Genomic DNA, 14,197 nt, shown 5'->3' with positions numbered 1-14,197 from the left:
ATGTTCTTTATTACTAAGTAATATTTAACACGATTCATAAAAGACTTCTTCTTCTCAATTCAATTTGAAAACTGGTGAGTCTCTATTTGTTTCCATTATTAATTTAATCTTGAAAGCAAAAACTGAACTGTTTATAATTAGGTTATATGATATAAGCTAGTTACACATATTAAGAGTAACTATGGCAATACGGAAGTACTTGAATGGTTTGGACATCAAGATCCTGATGTTACGGTGTTGTAGCCGATTCAGGTCCTACCTGCTGTTTGAACCACATATATAACCCATAGCTTGTCAAGGTCTGAATTGGTGTTCTTCTTAAGAATTTCATTCAGTCCAAATCTGTTGGTGATATTATTGATAAATAAATGGTAAAGAGTGTTTTACCCTTCGGTTGAAATTTAAAACATCTATAATTAACAATACATTTGTAATGACAATAAAAACATATTTTTATACTGCCTCTTGGTGGCAGAATAATTATATATAATTTGACCCTACAAATTTATTTTATTTAAGCAATTCATGTTGTTATATACATTTGTATTGAATACGTTATTTCATTAAAAGTTTAGGAATAAGTTCTACATAATAAGCAAAGCATACAACAAGAATATGAAAGTACCACACCACAATACGTAAGTCCATTATAAGTATTAATTTAAAGTCTTCTTTGCTTAATTGACAAACATGGATGATGTAAAATCAGCGTAGTCATACGCATCCGGTATGACCCGGCCAGTTCTGTCCACAAACGGTTTCATTCTTCCAATGCAGTAGTCCGCTTGTTCTCTTGTCAGGTTCTGAAATAATATAGCATTTATAACACCCATATCAAATAATAAATCATTGATAGCACCTTAAAAAATAAAATAATTTATAACACCCTTTGGAAATACTTTTAAGTGTTTTGACTTCGAATGAACCAATTTCTTCATAAATGTCTGAGAACCAGTGGTATATATAAGAAATAAAATCCCAGTTTTTATATAACTTTATATAAAATTGATGTTTAAGCCAAAAAATACATTATTCCTAAAAGAATTAGTATGCTTTTGGCCGAAAATCTTCAATTTTAGCACATAACTATAAAACAATGATATCTGATATTTTGTCATGGGTCTTATTTCACTGGTTTACGCAAGCCAAAAAAGTTTTAAAAACAGTCAATCTGTGAGAGTGCAGCTTTAAAAGGGACATTTCTAAACATTTATATTGCCAAAAGCAACAAGTGGTCTTATTTCTTTGCAAATTTTGTTTGGTTTATGGATTAAAGAAAGATTTGCACCACTCCCCCAAAGAAAATGTTTAAAATTAATGAAAGTTTGGCATACAGCATATAGCTCCTGTGATGTGATGAAGGGTTTATCGCCTGATGTTAGAGCCCGGAAAGCCTGTTCAACCTCCGAGCTCGACTGCACGTTCTCTGTCTCTCGACTGATCATGAACGCCATGTACTCTTGCAGCGACACGTGACCATCCCTGAAAAAGGCAACATATTTTAGTTCTTAAGTGACCATCAGCACAAATAATATACAAACAAACCACTGTGGTTTATAAATATTGACAATTCCACCTTCATTCAGCTTAGTAAGTAATTTACAAAGTTAAATGAGACTGAAATTGAGAAGTGGGTCATTTTTATTTTTCGTATTTCTGAATACCAATAGTTACACCAACACATTAGTTACTTAAATGCATAACCAAACAATCTAGTAAATACCTATTTGGATCAACCATGTCCAAGATGGCTTGGAACTCGGGGTCAACTTGTCCTTCTTCCACAACAGGTAAATCATAACCAAGAGCTCGGAGGCAAGATTTAAACTCCTGGTGATCCAGCTTGCCAGACTTGTCCTTGTCAAAGTGCCTGCAAAATCACATAAATAAGTATTATAATATTATTTCTTCAGATGATCAGGTCAAAGGCAATATGGTCAGGTCAATGGTGATACGTAAGGTCAAAGAGGCCAGGTCAATGGTGATAAGGTCAGGTAAAAGCGGTCAGGTCAATAATAATGAGGTTAGGTCCATGCAAACATTTGACATGGTAAAATAATTATAATGTTAGGTGCAGTTAATTAACACCAAAGAAAACTTTCCAATTTAGTGAACACATATTTTCAGAAAAAAATGAGTATTTCATCCAAAAAAATGTTTATAAGCCTTAAAAACAACTTAAAACATCCAATTAGAACATTCTTCAAAATACATAATCAATTTTCTTGGCTAACTCAGCTAATCTAACCCTTAACTTACTTGAACATCATGCTGAACTCCCGGAGTGCGTCTTCCGACACTCCACTCCTGTTCCTGGCCTGGATCTGCTGGTCAAGGTTGTGCTGCATCCTCATGCCCAGTTGGTCCAGCTGATCCCACTGCTGGGCGAGACCTACTGTACTGTGTTCTGTGTACCTGGATAATATAGAAGTCACAAAATTTAAGTTGGTGTCAGACCTACTAATGTACCAAAACACAATCATAAACTCCACCTAAACAATAATAACAGATTGAGTTTAATTCTACTTTATTCTTATGCCAGTGGAAGATGAAAATGCTGCTGCATACAGATCAGACAATTTGTGTCTACATGTACTAAGCATATTTCTCTAACTAATCCCACCTGTTGTCCAAGATAAGTCTCTCTTCCATGGCAGCTCCTAGGTCTTCAATACGCTTCAGTTGTCCCTTCTGAGAGCGAACCTCAACAGCCTTTTTCTGCAATCAAAAACATCAATTACACAGTTGAGGAATATAAAGAAATAATACCAGGCCGATAACAGCTTCTAAATATCAAAACAAATGTTATGAGTATAATAGTTATTAATGTATATGGTCCGAATTCAGATGATTTAGAATTTATACAAACTTTAGAAGAACATATTGACTTCTACAAGGATAAAACTCTTTTAATAGGTGGTGATTTCAATACTGTTTTAGACCCTAAAATAGATAAACTTAATGGTAACATAACAACGCATAAAATTGCAGGAGACAGCTTAGCATAATACTAGAAAGTTATGATACGTGTGATATATGGCGCGTCAAAAACACAGACAATCAGAGGTACACCTGGCACTCTAATAGCAAACAAACAATTTTTTGTAGACTCAATTATTTTTTGGCATCAAATGAATTATTCAATAAAGTTATCGAATGCAAAATAAGACCTGGTTTTAAATCTTTTAAATTGAATAGCTCAATCCTTGCAGATAACAATTTTCAAAAATTAATCAAGCAATGTATAACAGAGATTGTAGAATTTAATAGAGAATAAAATTCGAATACCCTATGGGAAATAATTAAAGGCTGCATCCGTGATGAATCTATAAAGTATTCAAGCAATAAAAAGAAAACAAAAATAGAACATGAAAAAGAAATTTTGAAAAACATAACTGAAACTGAACAAGAACTTATGGAATCGAACAACATCGAAATATTGGATAAACTTAATCAAGAAAAACTCAATATAATTAATGAAGAAAAAATAAAAGGTATATTACTACGGTCTAGAGCAGAATGGATAGGTTTTGAAAAGAACACAAAGATTTGTTGTTGTTGATCAATCATGACCTATTGTTGTTCTTTCAAAGAGAAACACCAAAGGAAGCTTCCTGTAAAGTTTCATTGAATTTGGCCAAGTAGTTTCAGAGGAGATGAGATGTTTTTTAAGCAAATGTTGACATGTGGACGGACGAACAAAGAAAGATTACAATAGCTCACATTGAGCACTCCGTGCTCTGGTGAGCTAAAATTAGTAAAATAGTCTACAAGCACCTTATTATACAACTTAAACCTGAAATACTCGAAAAGAAAATTGGGATCCTCAATTTGATCTTAACTTTATACAATGCAAAAATGTGAATAAACAGGCGCTTAAACTAACAATAGTTATGAAACTTCGGGAATTCCAATATAAATACATAATGAATATCCTTCCAAACAATGACAAGCTTTACATGTACAATATTGTTGCATCATGGTTATGTGTTTTTTGTGTACTGAACATCAACTGAAACATTCATAACAAATTCTTCCAATGAAGGGAGCTTTAGAGAACTATCATATAAAACCATAACCTTTTGTGATTTGAAAAAAAATTTGGTTAATACATGAATTATATATGATACTTTTAGGAAAATATTTCATTTTTAAATCAAAATGTGATGAAAAGATAGCAATATGTGCCATGTTTGTCCAATATCTTAGTCAACAACTAAAAATAGAGAAAACAATAGAACACTTATTATCTTAGTAAAACAGCTCTAGTATATAGTAGTATTTAAAGTGCATTTGAATGAAATATCCACCAAAGTACTGTACTTTATAAGATCCTTGTTTATTCAAGTAGTTTTTTTTTTTCATTTTAAAATTTAACATTTATGTTAGGAACACTATTCCGAAACATCAAAGACACACCATCTCTCCCATTTTTCTACCTTTTATATATATATATATTCAAACAAAGAGCTAGTGCAATATGTATTTGTTCACATTGACATTATTTGGTATAATGGTTTGTATTAAATGGTATACATATAAATGTCATTTATAATTGTTTGTATGAATGAACATTTGGGCAATAAAAACAGAAACCAGAAACATAAAACCGTCTAACCGCTTACCATTTTCAAACAGAAGCTATTTTCTATATCTAAATTAAAACAGAACAAGAGATGTTTGTCAAGCATTATGCCCCCCCTGAGCGCCAAATTGTCAAGATTATTTGGACAATTGAATGAAATAAGCATGGACCGAAATGACAGCTAATTTGTCATTGACATTGGATGCCTTTGAGGCAGTTTTAAGATTATGACCATTCAAAGTGTGATGATAGTAGGTACAGTTTTGAATCATGTTTAAATGATGACTGATATTTGCAGATAAAAATGTATCCTCTTTACAGCAGGGAATAGGTAAATATGACAGCATTTTAAAGATAAATTTGAGTTATGACCATGACCTTTGACTTCAAAATCCGTAAGAGTCATCACTTGTTCACCCAAAACCTAAATGTCAAGTTTGAGGGCCATGGGTATAGGCATTGTCAAGTTATCACACAGGCATGCTTTTTGCGGTCAAGGTCACTGGAACCTTGACCTTTGACCTACTGACCCCTAAAATCAAAAGGGGTAATCTACAGGTCAGGCCCAACCTCCAAGTCAAGTTTGAGGGCCATGGGTGCAGGCATTGTTAAGTTATCACTCAAACAACATTTTCGCATTCATAGTCACTGTGACCTTGACCTTTCACCGACATGTGCAAAGCAATATACCCCTCTTCTACAAAGGGGGCATAAAAATAATAAAAATAAACACAACACATAAACCATATCAACTAAACATGAATTTCAAAATAATTAACCCTCCTAGAATAGATCATTGACTCTTCTAGAATAAATCTTTAGCCCTTCTAGAATAAATCAACAATTCTTCTAGAATAAATGATTAACCCTTCTAGAATAAATCATTAACGCTATAACACTTCTAGAATAGATCATTGACCCTTCTAGAATAAATCATTAGCCCTTCTAGAATAATCCAACAACCCTTCTAGAATAAATCAACAACTCTTCTAGAATTAATGATTAACCCTTCTAAAACAAATCATTAACAATATAACACTTCTAGAATAGATCATTGACCCTTCTAGAATAAATCATTAGCCCTTCTAGAATAAATCATTAATGGTATAACACTTCTAGAATACATCATTGACTCTTCTAGAATAAATCAATAACTCTTCTAGAAAAAATCATGAAATCTTCTAGAATAAATCATTAACCCTCATGTACTTCTAAACTCAACTAATGATTATCTGATGTCTTTCATAAAAAAATAATCTCCAAACTTCCTTTCCAACTAAAACCCTCTAGGTGCTCTTGAAAACTTACAATGATGATAAAAAAACATCTCAATACCTTTGTGGCTTCCAACTGATCTTCAAGCGTTCCTGAACCTTCCATCATTGCAGACCTGTTGAAACATTAATTAAATACTGTAAACTTTGAATAGCAAAATTGAAAAAAAACTTGAAATTAAATAAAACTTATGACAGCGTTAAATAATACATGAAACATCAGATTTAATAAACTGAATTCTTCAAACATCATATATCAAAGTTTCAAAAAACTTCAAGGTTCAGATATTTGAAATTGACACAACTTCTGATTTCAGATATACATATTTAACATACAAAATTTACTAACTATACTGATTAATTATTAGTCCTATAAATGTTTTGCACTTCTTTGATGAATATCATTTTGGTCATATGAATTTGTCATTAGTAGTAATTACAACAATTCAACAAAGCCAATAGCATTGTAACGGCCATCATCAAAAAGAAAGGGGGAATTTGTACTACAAGAGCAACTTCATACACATGTAATACTGGATCTGCTGGAAACTATCATGTCCAATGCCATTTTCTAAGAACAATTGCAGCTATCAAATCACAGCTATGCAATTTGAACTACATGATATCTGGGGAAACATCATGCTGAAAACATCTTGTAATAGTACTGCTGACAGGCAATATCCAATTCAATTTCACCTATGTCATAAAAAGTCATACAAAGCTTGTCTTTCAAAGTAAACATTTTTATTTCAATATTCTTGTTTTTAATCTCTGGATGAATTCAATAGTAAATATGTTTAGGTTTTTAACAATTTTAATTCAGTTTTGGGAGATAAAAACAGGCTCATGGAACTTAACATTTTCAATAGTAAAACTATCATCTACATCACATGACTTCTTGAAAGATCTTGTCAAATACAAATCCATTTCATAATATCAAAAAAACAAACAAATATTGGCAACATTTTGTAACATTCGAATTTGATTTGAATAATGTTCATATTTGCTTTCAATAACGTTCTGGACTGATAGAATTAATATGTCAAACAAGACACTGCAAGCTTTTGTCGCTGCTGCCCAGTTCCTCGGTCAATCGCAGTACACAGCTCAAATATATTTTAGATAGCCTGAGTGATGGAACAAGTTGTTTTTTTCATGAGCAATTGTACCAAGTTCTATGTACATAACTTAACCATTCTTGAGAACACCAGAAACAATACAAGTGTCAAATAAGTTAAGAAAATTCATATCTGACAAGATATTTCAAATGTTTCAAAGAACTGGATGCAATCATGCTGAAAATAGAAGATCTCGGATATTAACCCTCCTCCATCCAAAAGCCACATCCTAAAACAACATATGAAACGGTTATTTTGTTTTCCATCGAAAAAAAAGAATGCAAAAAATTGTATACATCATTTATTTGAATAACTATTTATTAATCCTGCTACCTTATAAAAGACTTTCTGTTGCGAAATCACCATGGAGAAAAAAATAAACTAGGTAAGATACACTATTGTTTACAGCTAAGAAATAGGAGTTCTTTCAATCTGAAATTCCTGAATTCCTACTTTTTCATTGGATATTAACAGAAACCTTGTACGTATCGTTGACTTTCCAAAACATGTCCTGACATGAGCACAATAGTAATTATATTCAGCATAAGGACAACTTAAAGTCACACTTCTTGCTTACATCATTTTTGTGAAAACATCACCTTTTAATGGGACCTATAGTTCAGCCCGATAAAGATAAACAAATCATCTAAACTAACTGTACCTTGTTTCTGTGAGCCAGGCATGGAATGCATTGGCAGCCCCAGCAAACTGCTTGCGGAGCTGGTCATTTTCTTCCTGGCGCTGTTGTTCATTAGCAAGGTCAACGTCTCTCTCCTGATACATATCAAAAATAAAACTGTGAATTGCTTTCAATTTGGGTACATTTTTACATTTTTTTATTTAAATCTTCAAGTACATATACTTAAAATTTAAAATATAAAAAATGAATAGTCATGTAAATGAATAGTCATGTTTTCTATTCCATATTTCATAAACTCTATTTTTTATGAGGCCAAACCTAAATGCTTTTCTGCACGTAAGTGAACAGAGTGTTATTTTTTCATTTAAATTCTAAATGTTTTTGTGAGGCCCTACCTTGATGATTTTTGCAGATAATTTCATGTGTCCTGCAGGGCCTCCATGGTGAACCAGGTGTAGGTGTTGGGTCCCACATTGAAGCTCTTGATCTCTTTGTCAATGTCAGCTTACTGGTTTGAAGTCTTGGGCTGCTTTCAGGAATGCCTTGAATTGTTATTGTGATAAGTGTTTACATGTCCTTTAATTACATATAATAATATACCAAATATCATAAACATAAAAAAAATCAGTTTAAGGGTTTTAAAACTCTAATTTCTGACTTCAGGAGTTAAATATTTAAAAAATCTTTGTCATAAGATAAAAACCAGGATATTTCCCCAATATTTAAAAAGGATTGTTCATAAAATTAAGCAAACAAGACTATTTCTATATTACATTATATATTCAATAAAAAGGTGTTACTGGACTTTCCAATTTGTTCAGTAATGCATCAAACCGCACTCTTTAACGAAGTCAAAACTCCACTTACCCTGATTTCCTCTACCAAGTTGCATGTTACATGGTCGGCCAGGACCTACTCAGCGTTTTCGAACAAGGAGTACTTTTTTCTATAATTTAACATGGTCTGTATGCCTTCCTCTCGAAGGCTTGAAGGTCAGCATCGAACGTGTCCTAGAATGGGTTAAAATACTCTATATTTGGTGCTTGTATAATTTACTGCAGGATGATGAAATAATACGGCTTAAAGGTTAAATGTCCATATTGAAATAGTATGATTTGATATATATTTAAAGATGTTCCATACTTTATATCTTAACATTAGCCTAGTATTTGTAACAAAACTTAATGTTCATATTGTATAACACGTAAGGGGTTATAGCGATATTGTTTATTTCAATATTTTGAGCTCTGATTGGATAAGCATCATCAAATATTTTAAACAAACGTCTATGGTCAATAACCTTTTGTTAACAATGTTAATAAAGCTTTAAAAACATGTTAGTGATGAATATAGATTTGAATTGTTAAGATCAATCCTTTAACCATACAAGTATGTATTTCGACATTAACAAAGTTCAGCAGCTTTCGTATCAAATTAATGAATAATAGAAGAATCTCATGAAATATTGGATGCATTTAATAACTGAATATAGCAAAACACATTTCAAGCTTTGCCAGTAAACTGATGGATATTTTAAAAGCATTCAAAGTGATCAGTAAAATGAGGTTTATGTCTTGCAGCTACAGTGATAAAACCTGATATTGTGAACAGCGAAATAAAAAAATGCAGGTTATAGCAAAAACTGTCCGAATTGAATCATACAGAGAACTACTTACGTGTATGATTTTTTGCGTAAGATAAAACAACATGGATATTTATCGACGCATGACTTTCAAAACTGGCGAATGCTTGTTTTTATTCTGAAAACAAACTATCGAGCTATTGAGGATGTGATGTCCGTTATTGAAAACAGCTTTGTTAAAATAAATACTATTTATTAACGTTCCACCGTCTTAAAATAGTTCCGCCCTAAGAATTAATTATTCTGTAGAAACTGCCATTTCGTCGTTATGCGTTAATACCACACAATGTCAATCCATTGACTGTAGCTTCAAATATATAGTTCGTCTGGGAAACGGTGCATTGATTGTGATTGTGCAGCTGCTCACACATTTGATTCATTGAGAATAATGTTTTTGGGGAAAATAAGTCTGAAAGCAAAAACTGTGTTCAAATTATTGAATAAGGAAGTTTGAAATCGGGATTGGATATATTCGATGTTTGTGCTTCCCATTGCATTTCTTAAGAGCTGCGTTTGGTAAAGCAAGCAAATAATATAGTTGCTGACAAATTGTGTAAGATAGTGGATTATGATGACTATTTGATCACTGATGAATTCCTTGAATACATTAACGAGTTACATAGACCTCATGTTGTCGATCGTTCTACTTACGATTCAAATAGGAAATTGCCTCGTTTTAATTCCCGTGTTTGAACACCGGATAAAGAAGTGGTTGATGCTTTAATCGGTTCATTGGAATAAGGAAGGTAAATCATTTGTTCCACCAGTTTACCTCATTTACAAAACATTGAATTTTCATTTTGGATAGGTATTGGTAATTTAGTTGAATCTTAAAACCGTTGTTTCTTTTGTTCTCTCTGATAATTCACTTTTTTATCTTTCATACAGGACGTATTACTTCTTACAGAGTAGATGTATAAACAATGTTGTTTTTTCCCTAAGATTCGAAAGTGATGAAACTGTTTTATGTAAAGAGAAAACTAGTTGTGCAATATGGGGATTATTGCAACTGAAAGTAGGATTTGAATGTTGCTGGGTTTTTTTTTTTCAATCTCATATTATGTTGAGATACAATAAGTGTGTACATTTGCTTTAAGGTTTTCACACTTTTCAGAATGTCATATGATTTTGTGTTAAATACTACTGTATGAGTTTGTTGTTTACATAAATTGTTTAAAGATGTCTTATCTGACGTTAATACACAAGCTGCAGGACAGTTCTCAGGTTCTGTGAATGCGTGTTTACGGGTGACGAAAAAATCTAGTTCTTGACATTTTGTTCTTCTTCAAGACGTTTAGTTAGTGGTGTAAATTTTCATCTCTACCAGCTTCACAAACTTCTTTTTACGCCTATGAAGTTGCTCATGTTGTTTCCAGTACTATTTATCTACACAACACTGTTTGGCTTAAAGCTGCACTCTCACAGATAGAACGTTTTGCGACAATGCATGGACACCAGTTATTTTAAACTGCTCACAAAAACATAGATCGCAGATTTTTATATTTAAGTTCAAAATTGATGTGTTTTGCATTCTTCTTAAATCGTTGGTAATGGTTTAAGCCATAAAACATTAATTTTCGAACGGAAATATGAAAATCTGCCAAGTGATCTTTTGTCAGCAATCTTTTATCATTGGTTTGCAGATATTTACGCAAAGAATTGCTCTTTCCAAGACAGAAAAATAAAAACTTGTCAAAACATTCAAACTGTGAGAGTGCAGCTTTAAGCTTTGCCGTCAAGGTTGAATATGAATGATTGTAAAACAAGTAAATGAAAAAACTCTTCAACTCTGCCGTATTGTGAAATTGAATTGTTTGTAATTTTATTCCGTCTTGACATTAGGGTTATGTTTATGAGACACTGAATCGGTCAACGTAAAGTTTTCTTGTGATTAATTTTGTGTCTTGGAATGTTTCAGCAGCCGTGTGCTTGTTTTTCAATTGGGACTGTTTCTAGTAAAAAGGCGGGGTGAATGTTTATATGAATCTTATAATAAAAACAACTGTGGTCTCAAACCCGTTCGTAATCATTGGTCATCTTATTGCATTCAACAAGACGGTTAGATCAATATCCAAGTGTTAAATTAGGAATCTTATGAGGCCACTATGCCAAACTATTTGACCTTTTGACTGGGATTGTTTTTCCCACGAAGCTCGATATTACCTAAGATTGTCACAATTTGCACTCAGGACACCCCCCCCCCTTCCCAGAAAAAAAGTGTTCAATAATGAAACTTGTAAGTCAGTCGGTCAATAAAGAAAAGCATACAACAGTTCCAGACGCATGGAAATGTCAACAAATGGCGAAGTTATAGGAAGATACGCAACGTCATCAACCATCTTGTAACAACTGCTTAACAAACGAATGTTTCGAAACTTAGGCTCACTTCAACAATATTTCGGAAAAATCTAACGGACTTTGCTAGTCCACCGTCGATGAATTCAAGTACCTGCCAAGTCTTATCTAAGATGTTTACGTTTTCTCAGTGAAAAAAACAGTGGGTCGTCTTATATTGTTCTATGTACACGGTTTCAATATCTACAGGAATCCCTAAAGGTTTAATTCTTGGGCTCATACTCTTCCAAATCAATATTAATGATATTGTTTGTAAAATAAATCACTTATACGTATTTTCGCAAATGAAACTAGCCTTAACAGCATTGCCAATGACCCTGTAATTGCTGCTCACCAACTAAATTGTGACATGGAAAAGATCCAAATGTGTGATGAAAGGTGGCTTGTATCAATCAACCAAGCAAAATTCAAATAACTTTTCATATCTTAAACGACGAACAGCCAGGCATTTCCATCTATCCATATGGATAAGTTTTACAAAGTGGAAGTTACAACTCACAAACATCACAAGCATCAACAAATTCTGTCCGTAAAAACCAAGGCCTGGCGACGTACTTTCCTTTTTTTTCCAGATCGGTCATTGGTTAAAAATGTTCAAAATGTATCAATGACAATGTTACGCAAGCCGAATTTTGGGTAATGCGAAATATATCCGGAGCAACACGACTTGATTCCATTTCCAATCTGCATTTCGATACAGGACCCGAATCTCTAAAGCTAGGAAGGCGGACTTATATACTTACGCTTTTTTACAAAATGTTCTTTTATGACACTCATTACATAAGACCTCGTTTATCTTGTTATCGTTTGTTATTTTTCATCCTTAATTTATCTGTTGTCGATTTCCTTTCATCCATCTACAATATCTTGATAGAATGCACTACCGACAACAGTTCGATCTTTAACAATCTTTCCTCTATTCAAGTAATGGAGTACAACATCAGTTCAACAATTTTCCTACAATAGTGAACGCTAATTGAGGCTCATGCAAGGCTGTGGTTGCACGGTATTATTCCTTAGGAACATGTGCCCATTAAAACTATTGCCAATAACGCCGAGTTTCAATGTTGAGACCTAAAGGACGCCCCCATCCATTTTTTGTCCTATATTTGTCCGCTATAACTTGGAATCATCACCGATTTGACCAGTAGTGATCTGATATCAGGCCTTTGTCACTTTAACAAACTTCTGTTTGGATAAGAAAAGCCACATACCGGACCACAAGAACTATATTCAGCAAGATTCAGCACTTATTACTTAAAACTAAACAAATCAGATATAATTTCATATAAATTAAGAGCAAACATGATTCTTCTACTGACTCAGCCTGTCCACGCCCCCTCCTCCCCAAACCCTCCACCCATGTTTCTTTTTCTTTCTTACTTCCAACGCATATTACCTTTTACTTCTTCATACATCCGTAGTAAATCTTTAAGCATTTCGCAAGAGTGACAGAAGAAGTATAAGCTTCAAAGCTTTCTTCTCAATTAATTGTGTTATATTTGTTTTGTGCATTTGTCACTTGTCTATTTTGCACGTATTTTATAGCAAAATAAATCATCTGTTTATGCTTAAACATTGTTTATCTTAAATCCTATTTATTGAAATATTGTTTAAATCAAACGTAAACTTATAGGAATGTGTTATGATACACTAGCTATAGTTGGCTTCATATAAGGCACGAAACGATTCAATGTCAGTTGGATAGCCTGATATCATATTCGAAAGATCTTTTGTTCTCGATGCGATCAATGACTAGACTGGTTGAGATTGCAAAATATAACATAAACGTCCTCCTGTCATTTGAAGTAATGAAGATTTATCAAATCAAATTTTAAAAAGGTAAATTTTAAAATGGTGTAGCTGTTAGTGAAATGTGTGAGGATATTTTCACCGTTTAGGCAATATTACGGTATGTATATATGCTACTTTGTAATCCTTCAATAAACGGTGTTAACTTTTTCGCTTAGTTCAATAATTACCAGGTGTGTTAGGAAACCCCTGCTGATAGAAAGGCCTTCACTAATGGTATTCACAACAATTAGACATTGAAATGTTAACATGAACTGATATCGTTAGTTATAGCATACTTATTCACGCAGAATAAATATAAAAATTAGTAAAATGTAACTATGGAACATGGAATACATCTGAACTTTTCGGCCTAGCATGTATTGCAGCTCTAATAATCACTCACTTCTGCGTTTATATAGCGAACTTGAAAAATTATGCTGACGTCACCGCCGTCAACTGGCTTGGTGGTTTTGGCATGACACCATTACATCCGGGCTCAGCGCTTTGAGTTATCATTAACTGTGATTTCGAATGCGCCTCCAGCTTCATCGTAACATGTTTTGGATGATCCAAAATGCTGCAAACTTTACGCGCCAGCGTGAATACTAAATGCATGGTGCTAAATATTCATGAATTTGTAGTTCACCATCATCGTTTACCCCCCGATACACACTACGCTATGCTTCGTTGTGTACCGTAGGCAAGTTGGCTAGGAAAATCTCGTAATCATATATAATTAATGGTGCAGTTTCATTGGTTCCGCAAAGTACCAGATGTTTTACGGTTGAA

The 14,197-nt window shown here is 33.2% G+C and overlaps 1 protein-coding gene across 1 annotated transcript; it reads right to left on the bottom strand.

The window, feature by feature from the left end:
* Positions 1-610: 610 nt before the first annotated feature.
* On the bottom strand, positions 611-7,760 carry LOC128223256 (spectrin alpha chain, non-erythrocytic 1-like). The gene is made up of 8 exons (XM_052932547.1): positions 7,639-7,760; positions 7,183-7,206; positions 5,921-5,975; positions 2,624-2,718; positions 2,260-2,415; positions 1,724-1,870; positions 1,335-1,482; positions 611-803 (listed from the first exon to the last, which is right to left on the bottom strand). The coding sequence occupies exons 1-8, from the start codon at positions 7,758-7,760 to the stop codon at positions 678-680; spliced, it is 873 nt and encodes a 290-aa protein (XP_052788507.1). The 3' UTR covers positions 611-677.
* Between the last annotated feature and the right edge of the window lie 6,437 nt (positions 7,761-14,197).

This window comes from Mya arenaria, chromosome 17, assembly GCF_026914265.1.
Source record: "Mya arenaria isolate MELC-2E11 chromosome 17, ASM2691426v1".
NCBI classification, from domain to species: Eukaryota; Metazoa; Mollusca; class Bivalvia; order Myida; family Myidae; genus Mya; species Mya arenaria.
The sequence above is the reverse complement of the archived record's forward strand: the minus strand, read 5'-3'. Positions and strand labels throughout refer to the sequence as shown.

Bases quoted from the DNA above. Each gene is read 5' to 3' on its own strand.
- LOC128223256 (XM_052932547.1), bottom strand. From the start codon at position 7,760: ATGTATCAGGAGAGAGACGTTGACCTTGCTAATGAACAACAGCGCCAG. The intron at 5,976-7,182 runs GTTAATATCCGA...ATGTTTCAACAG, and splicing joins TGGCTTTTGGATGGAGGAGG to GTCTGCAATGATGGAAGGTT. The intron at 2,416-2,623 runs GTGGGATTAGTT...TATATTATCCAG, and splicing joins AGACTTATCTTGGACAACAG to GTACACAGAACACAGTACAG.